Below are 25,655 nucleotides of genomic sequence, written 5' to 3' on the forward strand. Positions count from 1 at the left end.
ATTTTTAAAAATTATTTTTAATAAAATTATATTTTTATCCCCTTATTATAATTTATATTCTGTCTGAAATAGACATTTTGTTTTTCCAAAACACTTACGAATAACAATGATAAACACCATCAAATTTTTCTAAAACACTTTTTAACCTCAATAGTTAACAATGCTTCTAAATTGTTTTATATATATTTGGAGACTTGATACCCATGTATCTTATAACATAAATTGGGAGAATTAACTTTTCACTGCCTTGCTAAATTCAGATAAAAAGTAAAAAATTGTCAATGAATAAATCTAGTTTCAAAATGTTGAAACAGCTGATAAAATTTTTAATCACATGAATAAACCTTAAGCAGGTGGTTCTTTTGTTTGTATTCCTCTCCAACCTATATAGCTGCTGTATACCCGGAAGCAAAAAACTTGAAATATCTTCCCTGAACCAATATGAATTGCATGAAGGGGAACTTCATACGCTCAAGAGAGATTCACATGGCTTGAAATTTGAAATAAGGTATATTTAAATTCAGAAACGTGGAGCTTGCCAGTAGAGATTCAGATGGCAAGAAAGCTTTGCTCATGGACCAACAATCTCGGAAAAGGCTGGATTTACCGACTTTTCTTCGCAGCTGCAAACTTTGGATTTTTGCACATTCTGATGCTTGAGGGAGTAACCTCCACCAACTCATCTTCTTGGATATACTCAATGCAGTCGTCCAGACTATAGTCCAATGGTATATCAAGAACCACTGCATAATGAAGAAAAAGAAGAAAGAGGGAATATGAGAAACCATCATCTTATTTATTTTGATACTCATAACCTTATGTCACCAATCTATGAAAGGACACATCTGAGAAGTGACAAATAGAAACACAGCAAACATGGCTGATTGTTAAGCAGTCAGTTAAAACAATAGTAATGTTTCCGGGTATCTTATCAGCAAGAAACTTAGGCCTATTATGTACTAGAGTTGATCATAACTTGGAGTGAATTTTCAAAGTTACTGGCACAATCAACAAGTGACCTGTAATGAAACACTTCTTCCTTCATTGTTATGTAAGTTGGGAAAAGGTAAACTTTTTCTAAGGACAAGAATCTTTCCTAGTTTTTAAAGAATTTGCAACGTTTTAGTGAATGCCTTTCAATTTTTACCGTCTTTTATTAATTTTACTGTAGTAATTATACATTCAGCAATGTTTGTGTTGTTATATGCAACATAAATCATTTCAAAGAATATAGGCTGATGAGGTAAATGATTAAATATTAAATTGAATAATGATTCTGATATAGATGTTTTCATTGGAAAACAATATCAAAGAAGGAATAGGAATTAGAGTTTTACATTTATTTAATTTCTTTTGGAGTTTTAGTTTTACTAGGTTTTTTATAAACTTTAAATTAGGAATTCTATTAGGACTTTAAATTAAGAATTCTATTAGGACTTTAAATTAGGAACTAGATTAGGACTTTCCTTTTGTAATTAAAGGCCTAAAAAAAGCTGCCAATATGAAATAAAGTAAGCAGTTTATTTTTATCACAAACGTTAGTTTGAGAAGGGGGTTCAGTCAAGGACGAATTTGCCTTTTGAGTAACCATAGGTCGAAGCAAGAATTCTTTCTCGTCTAGACCTGCAACTAGATCCTACGCCAAGGCGCATAACAACTTGGTAACAGAGTCAACTGTCATGGGTGATGAAAAAACTTTGACAGCCAAACTGGAGGCATTCATGGAACAAATGGCTACAAGGCAACAAGCATTAGAGGAGCAGATGGCGATGTTATCTTTTTCAGTCCAAAAGACAACGAAAGGGGATTCAAAAAAAAAATAATGAAGAACAGGACAACAGCGGAGGCAAGAAAAGAAATTCAAATTCGCAACACGGTGGGGGCATGTGCCATGATACTCTAAGATAGAATTTCCCAATTATGATGGTGTTGAAGATCCTTTAGGATGGTTAAAAAAATGCAAAAAAAATTTTGACAATTAATGGACCAACGAAGAAGACAAAGTCCGCCTAGCTTCATTCCATCTTTTAGGGGAGGCACAATTGTGGTTTGATCAAATCGAAGAAGAGGAGGCAAATCTGGATTGGGAACGCTTCAGAGAGTATTGTCATGTCAGGTTTAGGCCACCTATGAGTAATAAACCCTTGGGGGAACTTGCAAACCTGAAACAAATTGGGACGGTAGAAGAATATCAACACCAATTTCAATCACTACTTGCTAGGACTACTGATCTTAAACCTCAACAACAAGTAAACCTTTTTACTGCTGGATTGGTAGAGGATCTTAGAATTGATATTGAAATGCAACAATCGAGAAACCTTGGAGTTGCAATGAATATGGCTCAAGCTTTGGAACGTAAACAAAAAGTCTCTTCCAAGACGTTATCTCAAACCAATCTGAACTGGTCAGCTTCTCAAAACGCTGGTAGCACTTCAATTATTCCAACAACTAAGGGCTTTGCAAAGGGAGGAGGACAAACAACAAAACCAATGGGGAATAATAGCAAAATAGGTTCTTCCGCACCATTTATCAAGAGATTGACACGAGCAGAAATGGCAGAAAGAAGGGCTAAGGGATTGTGTTATAATTGTAACAAGTCTTACTCCATGGGACAGATGTAAAAGGCTATTTTGGATAGAAGTACCAGATATTGAAGATGAGCACGATGATGAGGTAGATGATCTTGAAATTTCTTTACATGCCATTAGAGGAACTTGCAATTCATCTACTATGCAACTAACAACAAAGGTGTCAGGAAAAACAAAGTAAGTTCTCGTTGATTCGGGCAGTACACATAAACTTTCTACGTGAAGGTCTAGTGCCAAGATTGGGACTGAAAATACAAAAGAAATCTGGGCTGCAAGTATGTGTGGCAAATAGAGAACAGGTTCCTAGCATAGGCATTTGTAAATCAGTACAGTTCGTTGTGGCCAATAACAACTTTCAAGTCGATTTTTATTCAATACAATTAGAAGGGTTTGATATGATTTTGAGGGTTAAATAGTTATGTACCCTTGGTCCAATTTTATGGGATTTCAGCTCATTGACTATGCAATTTGCAGTAAACAAAAAGAAGATACTATGGCAAGGGCAGCACCCAGAGGAAGTTCCACGACTTAGTTTGATAAAAGAACAGGATTTAACTAATATAGTATTGGATAAACTCTTGGTTGAATTTGCACATTTATTCTAAGAACCGTCTGAATTACCTCCTAATCGCAAATGTAACCATCGTATAACTCTTAAACTAGGAACGAGACCCATTGTAGTCAGGCCTTATCGATATCCACGTTTTCAAAAAGATGAAATTGAGAAGCAGTGTGATCAAATGGCGTTTTTGCATTGATTATCGAGAGCTTAATGCTTGCACTGTTAAAGACAAATATCTGATGCCTGTAGTTGATGAATTGTTGGACGAACTTCATGGCGAAAAATATTTTACAAAATTGGGTTTACGGTCGAGACATTTTCAAATTTGAATGGAAACTATAGATGTAGAAAAGACAGCCTCCCGAACCCACCATGAACACTTTGAATTTCTTGTCATGCCATTTGGGTATACCGATGCCCCTTTCACATTTCAGAGTTTGATGATTGACATTTTTCACCCTTATTTGCGTAAGTTTGTTTTAGTTTTCTTTGATGACATTAATTTATAGCAAAACATGGACTGAACATATGCATCATGTAAGATTAATTTTTGAACTCTTGAGAGATAACATGTTGTTCTTAAAGAAATCCAAGTGTTTCTTTGGAGAGTCTCAGGTAACCTACCTCGGTCATGTCATCCATGATGAAGGAATCGAGGTCAATCACACTAAAATTAAAGATGTCACCGATTGGCCAACTCTTAAAATTACCAAGCCTCTACAGGACTTTCTTAGGCTGGCAAGATATTACAGAAAATTCATCAAGAATTATGGACAAGTGGCTGCACCCTTAACATCTCTTCTAAAGAAAAATGTTTTCAACTAGACTAAGAAAGCTAATGTTGCTTTCACCCAATTAAAAACTTCTCTTTTAGCAGCCCCAGTCTTGCAATTACCCAACTTTGAGGAGGAATTTGTGGAAGAATGTGATGCTTCGGACAGCGGGTTTGGAGCCGTACTGCAACAAAAGGGACACCCCATTGCCTTTTTCAGTTGTAAGATTGCAGATCGACACCTTAAGTTGACTGCCTACGAACGTGAATTAATTGGTTTGGCAAAGGCAGTGACTCATTGGCGGACCTATCTTTGGGGAAGGCACTTCCTCATCCATACTGATCACTTCAACCTTAAGTACTTGTTAGACCAACGACTTACGACATCCCCACAACAGCATTGGATCAGCAAGTTAATGGGGTTTGATTTCCGAGTGGAGTATAAAGCAAGAAAGTTGAATAAAGCCGCAGATGCTTTATCTAGAAAAGACGAAGACTTACCACACCTCATGACTATTTCATTCCCTCGAGTTGAAATTCTTAAAACCATCAGATAAGAAATAAAAGCTTCCCCAGAATTATCATAACTCCAACAAAGAATACTACAAGGAAAATTAGGGTCCGATTGGGTCGCACAAGATGGGTTGATTTTCTTCAAAGGGAGGTTGTACCTTTTACCTACATCACCAATTATTCCCACTATTATTTTCTCTATACATGCTATGGCACATGAAGGGGGATTGAAAACACTGTATCGTCTTTGCCAAGATTTTTTTTGGAAAGCTTGCAACCTCAGAATTTGTGCAACATTGTTTAGTATGCCAACGCCACAAATGGAAAAATTTACAGCCCGCAGGTTTACTTCAACCTCTTCCAATACCACAACGCGTTTGGGCTGATATCTCTATGGATTTCCTGGAGGGTCTACCCAAAGTAAAAGGAAAATCGGTACTTATGGTGGTTGTGGACAGACTCTCGAAGTACGCTCATTTTTTACCCTTGTCCCATCCGTTTACTACTATATCTATTGCTACCGTTCTTTGCAGAGGTATTCCGACTTCATAGCTTGCCGGAATCCATAGTTTCAGACCGTGATAAGGTCCTCAGCCTGTTTTGGAAGGAATTATTTCGTTAAAGTGGTTCTAAGCTCGCTTTTTCTTCAGCATACCATCCTTAATCTAATGGTTAGATAGAGGTAGTTAATCGAACAATAGAAATATTCCTACGATGCCTCTCTAGTGATCGTCCACTATAGTGGATCGATTGGGTTTCATGGGCTAAACATTGCTACAACACCTCATATCACACTGCCCTAAAGGCCAGCCTTTCCAATTAGTATATGGTAGGGATCCACCTCGACTTCTCTCCTATTCAGCTAGTTCTATAAGGATTGAAGCTGTGGATAAGGCTCTACAAGATACGGATGCACTTTTACAAAACCCTCGGGATAGACTCATCCAAGCTCAGCAACGAATGAAGAACACTTATGATTCGGGGCACAGAGAGTTGAATTTTAAAGTCAGGGATTGGGTTTGGTTACGGCTTCAACAATATCGACAATTGACGATAACTAAACAGAAGCATCACAAGTTGTTGCCAAAATATTTTGGTCCTTTTAAAGTCTTGAACAGAATAAGAACAGTGGCCTATCAGCTTGAATTACTTATGGCAGCAGAATACATGATGTATTCCATGTTTCTCTCCTCAAAGAATACAAGGGACCTCAACCAAATGCGATAGGAGACTTGCCCTTAGTATATGATGGCAAGGCCTTGCCTACTCCACAAGCTATTATTAATACCAGTCTTAATCAAGGTCGACAGGAACTATTAGTGCAATAGGCAGGATGTCCTCAAGAAGATGCCACTTGGGAACCAATTGATACTATTCGAGTAGCTTATCCTGAATTTGAGCTTGAGGACAAGCTCAACTCCGAGAGGGGGAGTAATGATATAGATGTTTTCATTGGAAAACAATATCAAAGAAGGAATAGGAATTAGAGTTTTACATTTATTTAATTTCTTTAAGAGTTTTAGTTTTTCTAGGTTTTTTATAGACTTTAAATTAAGAATTCTATTAGGACTTTAAATTAAGAATTCTATTAGGACTTTAAATTAGAAATTGGATTAGGACTTTTCCTTTGTAATTAACAGCCTACAAAAAGGCTGCCAATATGAAATAAAGTAAGCAGTTTATTTTTATCACAAACGTTAGTTTGGGAAGGGGGTTCAGTCAAGGACGAATCTGCCTTTTGAGTAACCATAAGTCGAAGTAAGAATTCTTTCTCGTCTAGACCTGTGACTAGATCTTATGTCAAGGCGCATAACAGATTCATCATTTTTGGTAATAAGCAGAGTGATTCATTAATCATGAGTATCCATTTCCCATCCTTCTCTCTATGCTAATTAATTCAGCTCAACTGCCATTCAGTTAACATCAAGCAGAAAAGTAGTTAGCATAAAGTAGAAATGAACAGATAAGAAACTAGAATGTTCGAACCTGTTTGTTCTTTATTGGATCGTACATTGGTTGCAGCCTTTTTCTTGCAAACATTAAGGGATAAGTCCCCAGGGCGCTGATGGATGCCGACTATTTGACCTTTATAAACTTCAATCCCAGGACCAATAAACATCTGCCCCCTCTCCTGAGAACTAGCAATTGCATAAGAAGTACTGCTTCCATCCTCGAAGGCAACCTGAAAACCAATCTCATGAGAGTCGATCATTCAATAACTGTTCAACAAAGAAAATTCAAACTTTTAAAAAAAGCAGAAACCAGGAACTGTTTGAGATGTGCTTTTCTGTTATAGGAAAATAGAGCTGCGAACTCAAATTGTATCTCATCAATGAAGGATAAAGGTAAAACTGTCTCAGCACAATATGACTAATATAACCACTACGGATATGGTCCAGGAACTACAACATAGCAAGAATGATGACTTGTGCTCAGCCTCCCAATATTTCGATGATTAGATAAAAAATTATTACCAATGAACCCTGATCCCGGGTAACAATATCACCAGCCCAAGGTCCATAACTATCAAATATTGTGTTCAAGATAGCCGTTCCACGAGAAGCTGTCAAGATTGCATTCTGCAATCCAAGAAGGCCACGTGTTGGGATCTTATATTTCAGAAGTGTTGTACCTTCGGCCCTAGGAAACATAATCAGAAGTATTAGATGGATGACAGAAGAAATAATGTGCAAATTCAAGAATGGACTGCCCTAACTCATTCTTGAAGGAGATATTTATAGCTGAAATAGGCAGCAGAAGGACGAAACAATTGCTATAAAATTAGAATACTTTCGGCAATATTTTCACTTCATAAATTTCACTTAGATTTTATATCTAACAGATTTTATATCAGTTCATGATTTAAAGGAAGTAGTCCATCTTGTTAATAACAAGGGTAAACTACACCACAGTTCACCCAACTATTGTGCATTTTCTTTTTTGGTCACCCAACTATCAAATTTTTTAATTTGGTCACTCAACTAATCGAGATTATTTTTTTTCCCATTTTCATTAACTGCCATTAAATATTTGACAGAAGGGTGATGTGGCAGTTAAAAATCAGTATAATAATAAATTTAGCCTTCAACGTTTACATATTATATCAATTTAGTCATAAGTTTAAAAAATTAACCCTCAAAATTTAAAAATTGTCTCAATTTGATCCTCAAAATTTATTTTCCTCCTCCGCTTCCCCCACTGCCACTACCATCATTGCTTCCACCTCCTCCACCTTTCTCCAAAAAAAGGTTAAATAATCACCAGTAATGTTGATTTAGAAATGGAAAAGGAAATTCAAGAACAAACTAATTAATTTCAGTTCTTTCAACAAGTGTGCCAGTTCCGCTAGAACCCATTACTCACAACTAATCCATAAGAAATTATGGGATAAATTAAATTTATTTCAAAGTCATAAGAAATTCAGATATATTAGCAGACTAATTATGAACCAAAAAATAAAACCTATTTCCATGGGAAAAGGGTCCCTAACGTTGAAAAAACCCCAAATCCTACACATATTTAATCAATTCCAACGTAAATTCTAAAAAAAAAAACTAAAATTCGCAGACTGCAAAAGGCATTAAATTTACCAAATCCTCACGGGTTAAGTAATTCTGATCAGAACAAAATCAGCAGATTTTTAAGAAAATAATGAAAAGATAGAAAGTTCCAAGTGTTGAACCTGTTGTTGGATCCTGGTTAACTCAGCAGGTGACATAGGACTAATTTGTTCCCAAGCGATTCTAAACAACTCAGGATCCATCATTCCATCGAACATTAATGGTGATTATTTAACCCACTTGTTCTTTCATTTAAATGCTGTTCTATCTAATAACTTAAGGAGAGTTGTTGAGAAACATAATGGGCAATGTAAATAAAAGAAAAAGTCACATACCCAACTCCTTGCATATCTATCATCTGTCCACGCCTTCTCCCAAGAAGTTCAACCACAGCCCCCATGTGTTCTTCAGGCACTTCCACCGTGGCAATCTATAAAGAATCCACATATTTGGGGGGGGGGGGGGGAACAAGTTAATTATATAATAAAAAAGGCACAATATGATCAAATACTAATAGATACATTTTATCCCATCATGTTTAATGATACTATCAGGACATGGCTTTATAATTCATAAGAATCAGCAAACATGATCTTAAGTGAACTGTAGTATCCCATCTATGAACAAAAGTTCTCCCTCTAGCCTCACTAGCATTCATTATGCATGCTAGTCGTTCTATCAATGAATACAAAGATAATGACCAGAAAATATCAATTAGTGTGATTTTATGACATTATGCATCAATTATAGTGATTTTGGGACCTTAGTTTTAGGAATTATTTTACCTTGATAGGACTGATTTAGAGGATTTTTTCCAAGTTTATAGTCTCTCGTTATATATAAATTACATAGGCTTGTACCATTGTTATACGCTAGTCATTCAAGAAAATATTCTTCTTTTGACCATCCTCCCTTCCTTTCACATGGTATCAAAGCCAAATTTGGCTTTTTTCTGAGTTTGTTTTTGACCTTTATTTCTGTTTTTTTCTTTTCTTTTTTTTCTTTTTTATTTTTCAGCCTTCACTGCTGAATTTTTCTGGTGCTTCTTGCGTTTTTTTCCTTCCTCTGAATTTTCAGCCTACATTTTTTAATTTTAGGGCATTTCTTTTGCTTGTCCTCTTCCTTCAAACAAAGTTCATCATGTCTGTGACCTCCAACATGTTTGACAGCCAAGTGACTGAATCTTTAAGTAGGAGATTGGCAGAATATTCATTCGAGTTATGAATGAATGGGAAAATTTACCTAAAGTGGTCCTAGCTCAAACATTCTTAAAGGTGATAGGAAATTTGACTTATCTTCTTGGAACTAAATGGTTTGATGCGTGGGACAAAGAGGATTCTATGATTATGTCATGGCTATGGAATTTCATGACTCTAAAAGTCAGTGACACATTCATGTTCTCATCCACTGCAAAGGATGCATGGGATGTGGTTAGAATAGGGATATAAATAGCGGTAGCGGTTGTGTTTTCGGTCACGTCACATTTATGGTGATTGTGGCCTTAACAGACGCTATTGCGGCCATTGCAGTTGTGAATTTATTTCATTTTGCATAATTTATAGTAAATTTAATCATTATAATTATAAAAAATTATATTACACAATTTTTTAGTACTTTATGATATTCTATAATCTTTCACTTGATTTAATGTTTTTATTACATTTTTATGATATTTAAAATAATTCAAGATATTTTAATTTATTTCTTTTTAGGTTAAAATGATTTATTTCTCAACATAAATATAGATACAAATGAGATACTTTTTAAAAGAAATTATATTATTTAAACAAATTTCAAAAATAAATTTTATTTTTCTATATTTAAACATAAGCATATCTAACAATATTAAAATAAATATACTAAAAATATATAAAAATACAGTAACTAAAATTGTAACTCTTTCTTTCCCATTCCCTTTTTTTTATTTTTTGCCAAATTCCTGTTCCTTCTCCTTATTTTACTTTTTTTTCCCTTATTTTGCACCCAAACTTGAGACTGCCACATGGCCATTGCTCATATACTCATTGAAATGGTGCACTAAACATAAAAAAGAATACTCTTTTTTTTTTAAATTTAATTTTCCACCATTTTTTCATCTCCATCTTCTCTCGTCTTGTGTACTTTTTCTTTCTACTTGTAGCTCCTTTGTCACTCCATCTTATCTCCTTCAAAAACCTTTATCATATCCTTCACAATGCTGGTAGTTCCTCACTTTTTCTTTGTTCTTAAAATACTGAGAATTAGCGTGAAAATGGGATTAGTGGCATTCACAACCGTATTTTCCCAAATAGCGGTGACCGCTATATCGCTATTTGAATTCTTGGGTTAGACATTCAAAGGCCCAAGATGCTACTTTGGTGTATGACATAAAAAGCAAGGTCAACGCAACCAAACAAGGTAACAAAACTATTAGAGTATGCTAATCTCCTAAAAACTCTTCAGTAATAGATAATTATTAGATGTATTGAGATGAAGTGTGGTGAGGCAGTAGTGATTTTAAGGAACTTTATTGAGAGGGAACGGATCTATGACTTTCTTATTGGTCTTAGTTCTATGAGGCATTTGCAAGTGTACAAGGACAGCTCCAATTTTAGAACTAATGCAAGTCCAAGAGTCCAACACTAACTTTAGAACCAAAGAAAAGGAACCAAAAAATGTACAAAACACCCATTGTATCTCCTATCCCATTCTGTATCATTTGAAAAATTCTCTCCATCCCTTAAAAGATTTTGTTACAGATTTTTAGGCTTAACACTAGGATTTTATTTTTTCATTCCTTATTCACACTATATAGACTTGTATATAAATCCACTAACTCTAGAGATGAAAGAATGTGTGACTTTTCATTAGTCTATTATTTGTTCTCAATTTTTTCTTCATTTCAGTTAACATGATGGTATCAGAGTCTCTTCTCTTGATTTACTAAGTTTAGGTTTCATTGTTTTGAACACGAACCATTTGGGTATTTTATGAGTTATTTTTTCAATGTGGTTTTTTGGATACATTACCGATACAAGGTGGTGAATTTTACCATTACTAATTAAAAATTTTATAAATTATAAAATAGCCTAAATAGAAAATTTTCCATTTTAGGGGGATCTGGGACCCCTACCACCTCCTGCCTTTGCCACTAATCTCCATGACCAATCTGCACTTTTTGAAGACTGAAGACCCTGCACATGAAGCTCACACGCCGCTTGAAGATCCACAACCCTACTTCACGCGCCAACACGTGGAGCGCTGTGTTGCCACTAGCTTCCATCTTTGACATCTATTCCCTTGTCTTACCCTAGTTTAATGGTTGGTTGTTTGATCGGAGGAGGTTTCGTAAGTTTGTTGTCATATTTTTAGATTTGGTACTGTTTTCAACACTATTTAAGTATTGTTTGAGTACTATTTCAGCATTGTTTGAGTACTATTTTGGGTTGTTTGTAATCTTCTTTTTGCAGGATTTACTACTTTTCATCATATCATGGGTCATTTTACTTTTGCAAATTCAAGAAAATCTAATATATGTTTTATTTCATCTTCATCCAAACAAGCCATTAATTCAAGAGCTACATATCATATGACAGGTGATCCCATCCTTTTCTCTACTTTTCAATCACATAATTCACCTTCTCCTATTACTATCGTTGATGGATCTACCTGTAAATTTGTTGGTTCTAAAAGTATTAACCTAACTTCATTTGTCGCCTTATCATCAATATTAAATTTACCTAACCTCACCTTTAATTTAATCTTTGTTAGTAAACTTACCCGTGACCTAAATTGCTTCATCTTGCTTTGTGAAAAAGCACACTATTAGTAAATGACAAGTATCTAATGGTCTTTATATTTTCAACTCGTGCATTCCTCGATCCGTGGTTTTGTCCTACTGTTCTATCTTTAATAGAAGCACATTGTCGATTAAGACATCTTTCTCTTTCTTTGTTGAAGTTATGTCCGCGATTTTAAGACATGTCACTTTGCGAAGCACTGACAGGGCCCCTTGAAACCAAGATCTAACAAACGAGCTAGTTTTGTTTTTGAGTTAGTACAATTGGATGTTTGGAGACAATATACGAACCTGGATTTAGATATTTTGTTATGTTTGTGAATGATTATTCTCGAGTGACTTAGATATATTTTATAAAAAATCGATCAAAGATGTTTTCTCATTTTCGTGCTTTTTCGAACTCCATTTGGTTGGCTTGTCCAAATTCTGCGAAGCAATAATGTTAAAGAATATTTTTCCAACTCTTGCAAGGCCTTTAGTACCAAAACTGGGATTCTTCATCAATCCTCTTATGTTAACACGCCATCTTAGAATAGGGTAGTTGAACAAAAAAACAGCTATCTCCTTGAGACAGCCAGAGTTCTTTTATTTCAAACGAAAGTTCCTAAATAATTTTGGGTTGATGCTCTTTCGACGATTTTCTTTCTAATCAATCGCATGCCTTCCTCCGTGCTTGATGGAAATAACTCATACGATGTTCTATTTCCATCCAAACCATTATTTTCAGTAAAACCAAGAATTTTCGGGTACGACTGTTTTGTTCCAAATGTTTGACCTCGTGTCACTGAGTTGGACCCAAAATCCTTAAATTCTCCAACTCCTGCTCCAACAAAACCACCACTCAAGTTTATCCCAAACGAAAAAAGACTCATGATACATGTCCTACACCGATGTCTTCATCATCAAATCCATCCCCTATGCCAATGTCTTCATCATCTGATCCATCCCTAACTAACCTTGACTTTCTCATTTCTCTATGTAAACGTAAACATTAATGTACCTATCCTATTTATAGTTTTGTTTCATATAACCATTTGTCTCCCTGCTCTTTAATTGCATTCTTAGATTTCGTCTCTATTCCTAAGTTAGTTTGAAAGGCTTTGAGTCATCCTAGTTGACATGATGCGATGTTAGAGAAAATACATACATTAGACAAAAATGATACCTGAAACCTAGTGGATTTACTTGTTGGTAAACAAGCTATTGGTTGCAAATGGGCTATTCAAGGTTAAAATTAATCCAAATGGCTTAATGGCTAGACTTAAGCTAGATTAGTTGTAAAAGGATATGCTCAGACTTATGGGATGGATTATTCATATACTTTCTCTCTTATGGCAAAACTCACATTTGTTCATCTATTCATCTCACTAGCCATTTCTTATAATTAGCTTTCACATCAATTAGATATCCACAACGTCCATCTTCATCGGGATCTCCAAGAAGAAGTTTATATGGAATAACCACTTGATTTGTTGCTCAGGGGCGTATGGAAAGGTTGTCATCTGAAGTAATCCCTTTATAGATTGAAACAAAGCCTCGTGCTTGGTTTGGAAATTTCAGTGAGGTAGTTCAACAATTTGGACTAAACAAAAGCGATTGTGATAATTCAATGTTTTTTATAAACAATTGAAGGCTGAAGTTATTCTTCTTATGATATATGTTGATGATATTGTTATTACAGGAGATGATGATGTAGGAATCTCTTCTCTAAATTCTTTCTTGCATACTATGTTCCACATCAAACACTTGGGTCAGTTGAAATACATTTTAGGGATAGAAATGTCAAGAAGTAAGAAAGGAATTTTTCTGTCTCAAAAAAAAAATGTTCTTGATCTACTAGCAGAAATTGGAAAGGTGGCAACTAAAGGGCATTACTCCAATGGTTCCAAATGTACATCTTACAAAAGATGAGTATTGTTACTTGAAATTAAACTCATCCTGATATTACATTTGTTGTGAGTATTGTTAGCCAGTTTATGTCCACACCCACAATCAAACATTAGGCAGCCCTATAGCAGATCCTATGCTACTTGATAGGAGCTCATGGACTTGGCATATTATACAACAATCATGGGCATACTCGTATTGAGTGTTTTGAAGATGTTGATTGGGTCGTATCTAAGATAGGTCTACTACTAGGTACTTTGTCTTAGTTGGTGAAAACTTAGTTTCATGGTGAAGCAAGAAGCAAAATGTTGTATCTCGATCTAATGTAGAATTGGAATACAGGGCTATGGCATAATGCTTGCGTGAAATTATGTGGATATGACAACTATTAACTAAAATTGGGTTGGAGTATTCGTCATCAACGAAACTCTTGTGTGATAATCAAGCTGCTCTTCATATCGCCTCAAATCCAGTTTAGTATGAAAGAACCAAAAACATCAAGATTGATTATCACTTTATTCGAGAAAATTTTAGATAATTCAATCTCCACGAGTTATGTGAAGATAGGAGAACAACTTTTTCATTTGTTCACAAACATACTAAATGAGAATCAGGTTGACTATCTATGTAACAAGTTGGGTATGATCAATATCTATGCTCTAACTTGAGGGGAAGTGTTACATATTCTTAGGCTTAACACAAGGATTTTTATTTTATTTCTTTATTTACATTATGTAGGCTTGTATATAAATATGCTAACTCTAGAGATGAAAGAAATGTGACTTTTCATCAGTCTATTCTTTTCTTTGTTTCCATTCTTTTCTACATTTCTTGTCAGATTTCAGTTTCCTAATTAAGGAATATTTGAGTGTATCAAATAGGATTCTGTAAATATTTTATCCTTAACTTTAAGGCTATTTTTAGGTACAGCATCCCTAGAATTAGTATGTTTCCTAGTGTAAAGTTTCCTAAGTTTGGCTCACTATGTCTATAAATATTTATGTAATTTCTTGTGAAAAATATAATTAAAATAGCCTGTTTTTAACTTGGTATCAGAGCTTTTTTAGCCCAATTTTTGGAAATTTTTTTTTTTTTGTCTGGCAATTTTTTTCCTGATTCCAACCAGCCCTCAAGCCTGTAAAATTTGTTCAAACGAAATATGACTGAAACTGTCAAGATCAAGAACACCGGGATGTCTCGAAGTTTCTGTGAACAACTCAAACCCAACAAGTGAGTTTCAGAACATCCAAGTAGCCTACAGGCTAAATGGGAAAAATTATCTGAAGTGGTCTCAATTGGTTTGTTTCATATACACCTTGCCCTAGTAGTAGAAAAATAACAATAGCCGATGGTTCTGTGATCACAGTGGCTGGTCAGGGTGATATTGTTATAAACAAAACCCCTACTCCTAAAAATGTCCTTCATGTTCCAAAACTATTTACCAATCTTTTATCCATTCAAAGAATTACCAAAGACTCTAACTGTAAAGTAGTTTTCTATCACAATCGATGTCTTTTTCAATAACAGAATACGAGGATGATTGGACATACTAAGTAAATGGCCTATACTATCTTGAAGAATCCAGTGGAGAAGTTAGTGCTCTGAATTCCTCACCTTCATCTTTCATATCCGAATCTATTAAAACCAATAAAGACCAAATTTGGCTCTATCACCTTCGCCTTGGTCACCCATCGTTTAGAGTCCTTAAAATTATGTTTCCTTCATTGTTCAAAGGATTGGCTGTTGAAAAATTTCATTGTGATATCTGTGAACTTGCAAAACATAAACGTACCTCTTTTCCAGTAAGCAAAAAAGAACTTTCACTCCTTTTACTCTTATTCATAGTGATGTTTGGAGGTCATCCACTATTTCAAATATTTTTGGGGCTCGGTGGTTTGTATCCTTTATTGATGATTGTACTCATGTATCTTGGATATTTCTTTTAAAACAAAAATCTGATGTAAGGTCTGTCTTTCCAACCTTTTACAACATGATCAAAACACAACTTGGAGCTGAAATAAAAAGGTTTAGGTCAGACAATACCAAGGATTATTTCAATCAATTTCTCTCTAACATATTTCCAGGAAAGAGGCATTATACATGAGTCATCTTGTGTTAGTACACCCCAACAAAATGGTGTTGCCGAAAGAAAGAATGGTCACATTTTAGCTATTACAAAAGCCCTTTTGTTCCAAAAAAATGTCCCTAAACAATACTGAGGGGAGGCTATTTTAACTGCTACTCATTTGATAAATAGATTGCCTACAAAAGTCCTTGAATCTCAAAGTCCTATGCAAGTTCTAGCAAAATTCTTTCCTGATTTCAATACTTCAAGTAACCTTACTCCCAAAATATTTGACTGTGTTGCTTTTGTACATGTTCATTCTCAAAATAGAGGAAAATTTGATCCACGAGCTATCAAGTGTGTCTTTCTTGGTTATTATTCCACTCAAAAGGGGTACAAATGCTATCATCCAGCCACAAAAATTTTTTTTGTAACAGCAGATGTTACTTTTACAGAACAAGAGAATTTCTTTACTCGTCCTTATCTTCAGGGGGAGATCTTATTCAGAGAAGATAAGGACAAAGAATTCTTTCTTCTTGACATTCCAACTCCTGTCCAGCAACAAAACACCCACATTCCAGCTCCTGTCCAGCAGCAAAACACTCACATTCCAGCTCCTGTCCAGCAACCAAACACTCCCACTCAGTCCTTGCCTACTAACCAACCTACCCGACTTGAAACAATGGCCCCTATACAACCTGAAACAGAGCCTAATACACCCAAATCACTAAGAGGAATTCAGGACACTACTCGTCCTTTACTGGTTTACTCAAAGAAGAAGGCACCGGTGCAAGTTCAATCATCTTCTTCTCCTATACGACCTGAGGTAATTGTTGAACCTACTTTGAATTCTAATACTGCAAATTTAGATGATTTTCCCATTGCTATTAGAAAGGGAACTAGAACCTGTACAAAACATCCCTTATACCTATTCATGTTTTACAAAAGCTTGTCCCATAACCACAAAACCTTTCTTACCAGCCTAAATTCTATCTCCATTCCCAAAACTGTATCCGAGGCATTAGAAGATGAGAATTAGAAAAATGCCATGAAAGTTGAAATGATAGCTCTTGAAAAAAATAAGACATGGGACTTAGTGCAATTACCGAGAGGAAAAAAACCAGTTGGATGTCGCTAGGTGTACACAGTGAAATATAAGTCAGATGGTTCTTTGGAGAGGTACAAAGCAAGATTGGTTGCTAAAGGGTACACTCAAATGTATGGAATAGACTACCTTGAGACATTTGCCCTCAGTAGCAAAGATGAACATCAGAAGAGTGTTGTTGTCACTAGTCGCCAACCGAGGCTGGAAATTACAGCAATTTGACATCAAAAAGGCCTTTTTACACGGTGATCTTGAGGAGGAAGTCTATATAGATATTCCTCCAAGATTCGGTCCAAATACAGGACAGGTAGTTTGCAGACTAAAAAAGGCTTTGTACGGACTAAAACAGTCCCCGAGGGCTTGGTTTGGAAGATTTACCAAAGTAATGCTCAAGTTGGGGTATGAACAGAGTCAAGGAGATCACACTCTATTTGTAAAACACTCATCTTCAGGGGGAGTGACTGTTTTATTAGTCTATGTTGATGACATTATAGTGACTGGTGATGATCTAGAAGGAATGAAAAATTTAAAAAAATGCCTAGTAAAATAATTTGAAGCCAAAAAGCTCGATAAGTTAAAATATTTCCTTGGTATTGAAGTGGCACACTCTCAGAAAGGAATATTCATATCTCAGCAAAAATACATAGTTGATTTGTTGACAGAGACGGGCAAGTTGGGCTGTAAACCAGCAGAGACACCCATAGAGGTGAACCACAGACTTGGAAATGCACTAGAAGATGCAGCAGTTGATAAAAGGTTATATCAAAGACTTGTGGTAAAGCTCATTTACTTGTCTCATACCAGACCAGATATTGCCTATGCAGTAGGTGTTGTAAGTCAGTTTATGCACAATCCCAAAGAATCACATCTGAGAGCCGAATATCAGATTCTACAGTACTTAAAGGGCACACCAGGCAAAGGAATCCTATTTAAAAAAGGGCAAAATTTAACCCTTGAAGTCTATACTGATACAGATTATGCAGGATCTATGGTTGATAGAAGATCAATCTCGGGCTATTGTACTTTCCTAGGAGGCAACCTTATGATTTGGAGGAGTAAAAAACAAAATGTTGTGGCTAGATATAGTGCAAAAGCTGAATTTAGGGCGATGGCTCTTAGAGTTTGTGAGTTGTTATGGCTAAAAATTATTTTGGAAGATTTGAAGATCGAGTGGGAAGGTCCAATGAAGTTGTATTGCGATAATAAGTCTACTATCAATATTGCACATAATCCAGTTCAACATGATCGAACGAAGCACATTGAGGTTGATGAGACATTTTATAAAAGAAAAAGCGGACGGTGGCTTAATTTGCACTCCATTTGTGTTCACCGATGGTCAACTAGCGACATACTTACCAAAGGATTGTGCAGGAAGTTGTTTCGAAATTAGTAAGCAAGTCGAGAATGGATGATATCCACTTCCCGACTTGAGGGAGAGTGTCAAATTTCGTTTCCTAATTAAGGAATATTTGAGTGTATCAAATAGGATTCGTAAATATTTTATCCCTAACTTTAAGGCTATTTTTAGGTACAGCATCCCTAGAATTAGTATGTTTCCTAGTGTAAAGTTTCCTAAGTTAGGCTCACTATGTCTATAAATATTTATGTAATTTCTTGTGAAAAATATAATTGAAATAACCTGTTTTTAACATTTCTATTAACAATATTTCTATTCCAATGACATATTCAAGGCATTATCTAACAAGGAATTTAAACATGCCATGAAAACAAAAATGTAAGCTTTAAAGGAAAATAAGACATGGGAGTTGGTAGAACTGCCTAAAGGGAAAAGCATGGTTTGACACAAATGGATTTTCACAATAAAATACAAGGCAGATGGTTCTCTTGGTATAAGGCTCAACTAATTGCTTAGTGTTGCTCTAACACTTATGGAGTGAATTTTCAAGAGGCGTTTGCTCTAGTTGCTGAAATGAATGTAGTTAGTGGATCGTTATATTTAGCTACGAAGTGCATTGGCCTCTTGAACAAATCGATGAGAAGAACACCTTTCCATACGGGGATTTTGTGGAAGAGATATACATACACTGTTATGTTCTGACTTAAGAGTTGAGTCACCGAATAATTCTTTAGAAAGGCTACTACAAATGAAAGGGTTTTCCCTTGTTACGATTCTTGCCATTTAGTAACCTATGATGAATGAGCGGAACTCATCAAAGAGAGTCCCTTACCTTAAACTCATTAACAGCGAATCTTAGGCCTCTTAAATATTGGAATAAATATTGACTTAATTTATTGCTGCCAATCAACCTCTTAAATAGAGGTTACATGGGTCTACTTGTTTGAATAAAAGATTTACAAACTAAGGAAATTAAAACAAGGGGAAAACAAATAAGAGATTTGAGAATCTATAAGACCTAAAATTTTAAGTTAATTGCCCAGTTGCACGCCTGATTTCTTGGTTTAACTATTAATGGAATAAATATGATAAAACCATGAGGAATAAAAACAAATCACCCTAATTAAAGGAAACTCAAATACATCCATTCCATGTCAAATAGGGTCTAATTATAAATAAGGTAAATGAAATTTAGGAAATTAGAATTAAAATATCACCTCGTATGGTTCAAGCAACTTGTCAGCTACCTTTTTGTTAATAACTTTGGGAGGTCCCACCATAAATTCATACCCTTCTCTTCGCCTGGAAAGCAGCAAAGCTTAATAATATGCACAATGAACATCAAAAAGAAACAAAAAAGTTTAACTTACATGTTTTCTATCAGTATGGTAATATGTAAAGTTCCACGCCCACTAACAATAAATGTATCGGCAGTTTCACAGTCTTCTACTTTCATTGCTAAATTTCGCTCAAGCTCGTGATAGAGTCGATCTCGTAGGTTCCTGCTAGTAACATACTTTCCCTAAAAAAGAAACGGAGAAAGGGATATCAATTAACTTCTTTATTCACTGAATTGTAAATTAAATAACGGAGTTTCAATGACTAGAAAGAGATTCATGTTAATTAGTCAAACATGGATCACAATATGTAAGCAAACATTGGGTGGAAAAAATCAATATTTTTCACTCAAAGGCAAAGGCTTAAGAAAGCTTTCTTTACTTAGCATAGAATTCAGTTGAAGCAAAGTTGTGACAAATAACTAATCAGTGAAAGATATATAGAGAAAGCCACTTTCAAGACTCATAGGTTTTTAGTTAGTTGACACTTGGCATACCTCACGGCCAACAAATGGTGAAGTGTTGATAGAGAAAGCCATTTTCACAGTTGGTTCTTCCACCTTAATGGCAGGTAATGGCTTTCCAAATGCTTTATCTGCAATAGTCTCTCCAATCTGATCAAAGAAACTAAATTAGTTATCATGAACTTTAAAGCATAAAGAAAAAAAGGTTTGAAGAAATAAACATTAATACATTATAAAATAACGCTAACATCAATTTATCAATTAATCCATTAGAAATAGGAACTTACCTGAATATCTTCAATTCCACAAACAGCACAAATGTCACCAGCTTCTACTCTCTTAACAGGGGTCTTACTAAATTTCTCATAGACATAAAGTTCAGAAATTCTTGCATATCTACACGAATCTTCTGAGGTGCAAACCTGAAATTTTCCATGCCAGACAATTTAAAAGAGAAAAAAAAAACAAATCAGTTTCTTCTAAGAAAAAAAAAACAAATCAGTTTCTTCTTCATTGCAAATGCTTACAAATAACTGAAAGTGGTTTGTCTATTATAAATTATGATGAAATTAACAATAGAGATAGGCAGTGATCATCAAGGATTATGAAATTTCATTCTGTCCTTAAAAGTTGCTTATTATTTCGTGGATATTCTTAATATCCTACCTCTCTTTCATTTGGCAAAGTTATCCTCAATTCCATATATATACATGTTAAGCAGAAAGATGTGCAACCCAGACTCCAGAAAAGAATCAAACTTACCTTTACTTCCATTCCTTTCCGAAGTACCCCAGCATGCAAGCGCCCAATAGCTATTCGTCCTTTATGTTCATCATACTCAATATTTGTAGCCTACAACACATTCACAGAACTTCCAGTTATAAACTTGTGCTGAAAATATATATTTAGAAAAAAACAGACACAACAGAGTGAAATGGAGAATGCATATATATTTCATTATTTTTCCCAAGCGAAAATAAAATGTTTCCTCCTACACTTCAATATGTTTTGAATTGTTCATGATAATCTATTGGATTCTAATCTTCAACGCAAGTTTTTCTTAAGTCAATCTTGTAGCTTGGCCTTTCTCAGTTTCCTAGACAGATAATGCTCATGAAATTAACAGCAAGAATGTCCTTTTAGTTACAAATTCTGGTCTCATCCAATAAAGATTCATTATTGGAACTAAAAGAAATATATATCATTACTAAGTTGATACAGATGTATGTAAATTGCTAAATGTAGCATATTGAAAAAGGCAAACATTGTAATCTGTCAATTTTATCCATTCCAATTTAACAATTATATCTATTCACATATCACATATCATCTATTTCTTGTTTCTGCTTTTTTTTTTTTTTCCCTTTCTTGACAGAACATATCACCTATTTCTAGGCATATGGACAGTGATAATCACCTTTCTTGTCCAAAAGTTCTAGATTAGTCTAGTTTGGCCAAAAAAGGTGTTTGTGGGGAAAAGATATAATCAAAGACTTCTAAGTATAAAATTTAATTAAACATACCCATAGCAACATTTTAATCTTATCTCTGTTGAAAGCAAGTGGTTATAGCATAGTTTTAGGTGCTATAACCAAACTTAACCAGGAAAACAGGATATAAACAAATGCCATATAAGGGTCAACTAAATAAAGTAAAATAAACAACTACTGACAAGCATTTGCAGTGCACCATCTTTGTCAATATGTGGACCAGGTATGCATCTGATTATAGACTCAAAGAGAGGCCCAAGATCTTCTGCCAAATTGTCAGCAGATAGTCCTGCCTTTCCTTTTATACCACTTGCATATATTGCTTGAAAATCACACTGCATACAGAGAAAATTTAACACAAGATTTATGTTTAGATGGAATATCTCAAGGACCTTGAGATATCAGCAAAGATTCAAAGATAAGAACAGAAAATACCAAGAGGCTATTACTTGCAGAAATCTTTCACTCAAATTTATCTTTGGGTGAAAAACCAAGGAAAAGAAAAGAACAATTCGAATCATATCGTTTCTTTTTCTTTTTCTTTGTAATACTAAACAGTAATTCCTACTATTTAAGAGATCATGTTCAGAAATGTTGTCAAAATATTGGTCTGTGTGGTCGAACTATTGCATTGATGCAACATGTCATGTGAACTGCATGCTAGTCACTCTTTACAAACATAATCAATACCTGCTCATCTGAAGCATTTAATTCAATAAACAGTTCAAATGTGGAATTGATAACAAAATCAGGACGAGCAGATGGTCTGTCAATCTTATTGACAACAACAACGACGGCATGCCCAAACTCTAGAGCCTTCTTCAAAACAAACCTTGTTTGTGGCATTGGACCCTCAACAGAATCCACCTAAAAGCAAGAAGAAGATGCTTTAGTTCATAATTAAGAAAATCCCGTCTAGGATACAGCTTACAAGAGAACGCTCCCAAAAGAAATAAGTTGGGGCAAACCTCCAGCGAACCTTATTTGACAACCAATTATATTTGAATGTGATCGAAAAATTAGTGGTTAGAGAGGGGGGGAAGGAAGAGGATTAATGAACAGGGGAAAAGTAGACCAGTTTCATTAAAGGAAGAACAATATGTTTCTCAGACAAATATTAAGCCCAACACCTAACACATATAACGTATGCTCCTTACAAACCTTTTAGAGGTTATAAGGACCTCAATCATTTGAACTGGGTTGCTTAAGGAGAAGGAGAAACTCACATATTTTCCTTATCTCAATTGACTCTTTCAAATATTAAAAAAATGTTCTACAGCTCTACATTAATGGAAAATACTTGCAACAACCAATTCAAGGATATGAAAAAGGCAGCATCAAGTTGATATTTTACCTATAAATTTCTCAAAAATATATATATCTTAGGTTATTAACAAAAATTTCCCTAAAGACTCAATAACTGAGAAAATATGCAAGTTTAATACTAAAATAATAATATGTTTTATCTCTTCTACATAAAAAGTGCTTCATAACATATGTATTTTAATGGTGAAGGTCCCTAGTGAAACTTTTGAATGCACTGTTGGCAAGAGGGACCCATATAAAATAAAGATATAAAAAACTCTATGGCTTTAGACAAACAATTTTATGAATCTAAATTTCATTTTTATATTTTCTACTATTCACTAGAAAAAAATTACTTTACAGGGGCACCAGTTGAAAAGACGAAATTCTAAAAAAGAGAAAGTGAGAAGCAATACCACTAGAAGAACTCCTTCAACCATATTGAGGATGCGTTCAACTTCACCTCCAAAGTCAGAATGTCCAGGAGTATCTATTATATTAATTTTTGTGCCCTTATATGTGATAGATGTATTTTTGCTAAGAATTGTAATACCCCTTTCCCGTTCAAGATCATTTGAGTCCATTACCCTCTCTTGTACGAATTGATTGTCCCGAAAAACCTACAAGAGAAATCAGTAATGAGAATTAGCATTACAATTGGCATAATGCTACAAGTTTTATTATCAACATAGGCAATTTCAAATAGAGACCAAGGGACATCTTCTGTCCTCATAGAATTTCAGATTATATAGAATCCACCTCTATCAGATAAAGGGTATGGTAACATATATATAAATCTGTATATTTTTTGGGTAATGAAAGACAAAACACAAGCTAAGTAGCAACCATTCTCATCATCTCTATATCTCTTTATCGTCTTGGAGAAGTTGCACACTTCATTAGGTGGTTCTTGGAAAACACACATGCCGTATTGTCTCCCCAGGGCAATAGGAGTGATATTGGTTAAAAGGGATGAGTACCAAAATATCATACAAAAATTTCCCCTTCTATCCAATCCTAGAGCCTTTCTCCCTCATTAATCTCAAGACATCCATTCAGCCCAGCTCTCATGTCATTTATCAATCCTTTGAGACATAAACCTCAACAAATTCAATTAATGGCTCTAATCAACCCCTAAGGTTGAACCCTAGTAAATTGGAAGATAAAGAGTTCACAAGAAGTAAAATAGCCTAAAATTCGATATAAATAAATAGTAAAATAATAAAACCTAATATATACAACATTGGACTCATATATCATGAAAATTAAGCCTAAAAATCGAACCCAATATGATTTAAACTCGAATTAAAATCCAAAACTCGTAAATTCCAGCAATAATCAAGTCCAAAAATTTTGTTCGCGTTGTGTTTAGTAAAATAGTCATAACTTGAGCTCTCGGACTCAAAATCGAGTGATACAGAGTGCCTGGATTCAATCCAAATAGTCACGAATTAACTAATCTTTTGAGCTTAAAAATTGACAGCTTGTTTGAACTGTCACGAATTGAGTAATCTTTTGAGATTGAAATTGACAGCTTTATTGAATTGTCATTAATAAACTTCAACCCATTCATGTATATATCATCAAAGCTAGGCCAAACAAGGGTTTTCAACTCCAACTTTTAGCTTAAATGAAAGCGCCCAAAAAAATGAGTATTTTAGACTAAACTGAAATAAATTTAATCTAAGAGTAGTCTTCACTGCAACTCTAATGGCACGAAACAAAACTCTTATCCCGATCCAAATTCAGAAATTAGAATAATAAATAGGCACAAAGCAAACAGAAAAGAAACAACACATAAAGAAACTGAAACAATTATGAACGACTTAAGCGGATAAAAACCACATTCGTTCACCTTTGACTGTTTCAACATTGCATCCACCAAAGTAGTCTTTCCATGGTCAACATGCGCCACGATTGCTATGTTCCTTATATCGCTTCGCCTCTTTAACTGACTCCTCTTCTCTAGTAATCAACCACAAACTTTAAAATAATAATAAAAAGGAACTCAGAGAACAAAAAAAACAAACTTAAAACTAAACAAGAAATAAAATACCGATTGCAGGTTGAGCCGCCTGAGAAACAGAGCACTTGACCGGTTTAGTGAAAGTCCTAGAACCAAATTTGAGACATGTCCTTTTGGAGTTGAAGGAAGAAAGTGGAGAAGAGATGAGACCGGAAAGCTGCGTGGGAAATAGAAATTTAGGCTTAGGGTTAGAGCTAGAGTTAATGAAAGGAGATTTGAAGGAAGAGTTATGGAAGCTAATTGCCATCTCCATTTCTCCTTTCCTTTCTCAGTTCAGCGAGTGAAAGGAAAAAGAGAAATGAAAGGATTGGGCAGATAAAGCTGGTATCGAAACTAACGGAAACTTTTATTTGGGTACTCGGAGGGCCGATTTCATCCACGTCATCATATGTGGGTCCAAATTTTGTGGGATCTATTTTTTAGCCCAGACCCTAATCTTAGCCCCGAAATATATATGTGGCCTCAGTTTTTTTTCCCTTAAATACGGGAAAAGCAGCTCTAGAGTAATGGTTAGCATTTGAAGACACCAGTTCAAGTTTGCTTATACTGTAGAAGATTAAATTTTGTAATTATGTATTTAATTCGTTGAAAAATTACAGCTTTTGGAAGTAAATAAATATCAACAAAAACAATAATCAGGTCATTATTTAAAGTTTTTTAATGAAATAAATAGTTAATAGTAGAATTGAAATACAGGTAAGTTTAGATTGGATTTACTTTAGATATGAATTTTTTTTAGTTCATACCCTTTCAAATTTGGATTTTTTCAAGTTTTGTTTTTTTCAAATTTCGGCTTGGATAGAGTCAGGCAGGTTGTGATGTTCAAATAATTTTGAATTTTATAAG

At 34.8% G+C, this 25,655-nt stretch overlaps 1 protein-coding gene across 1 annotated transcript; it reads right to left on the bottom strand.

Moving 5' to 3' along the window:
* Positions 1-236: 236 nt before the first annotated feature.
* Positions 237-25,271, bottom strand: LOC108466898 (putative elongation factor TypA-like SVR3, chloroplastic). The gene is made up of 14 exons (XM_017767252.2): positions 24,840-25,271; positions 24,639-24,748; positions 23,200-23,403; positions 22,169-22,345; positions 21,661-21,813; positions 20,751-20,840; positions 20,276-20,410; positions 20,022-20,138; positions 19,558-19,709; positions 19,405-19,489; positions 8,331-8,425; positions 6,910-7,075; positions 6,422-6,617; positions 237-743 (listed from the first exon to the last, which is right to left on the bottom strand). The coding sequence occupies exons 1-14, from the start codon at positions 25,060-25,062 to the stop codon at positions 604-606; spliced, it is 2,043 nt and encodes a 680-aa protein (XP_017622741.1). The 5' UTR covers positions 25,063-25,271; the 3' UTR covers positions 237-603.
* Between the last annotated feature and the right edge of the window lie 384 nt (positions 25,272-25,655).

The sequence above is a fragment of the Gossypium arboreum genome, chromosome 2, assembly GCF_025698485.1.
Source record: "Gossypium arboreum isolate Shixiya-1 chromosome 2, ASM2569848v2, whole genome shotgun sequence".
Classification (NCBI taxonomy): domain Eukaryota; kingdom Viridiplantae; phylum Streptophyta; class Magnoliopsida; order Malvales; family Malvaceae; genus Gossypium; species Gossypium arboreum.

Excerpts from the sequence above, each read along its gene's own strand:
- LOC108466898 (XM_017767252.2), bottom strand. The coding sequence starts at position 25,062 with ATGGAGATGGCAATTAGCTTCCATAACTCTTCCTTCAAATCTCCTTTC. Across the intron at positions 20,411-20,750 it reads GGAAAGGAATGGAAGTAAAG|GTTTGCACCTCAGAAGATTC; the intron begins GTAAGTTTGATT and ends GGAAAATTTCAG. Across the intron at positions 19,490-19,557 it reads ACCATACTGATAGAAAACAT|GCGAAGAGAAGGGTATGAAT; the intron begins GTAAGTTAAACT and ends GCTGCTTTCCAG.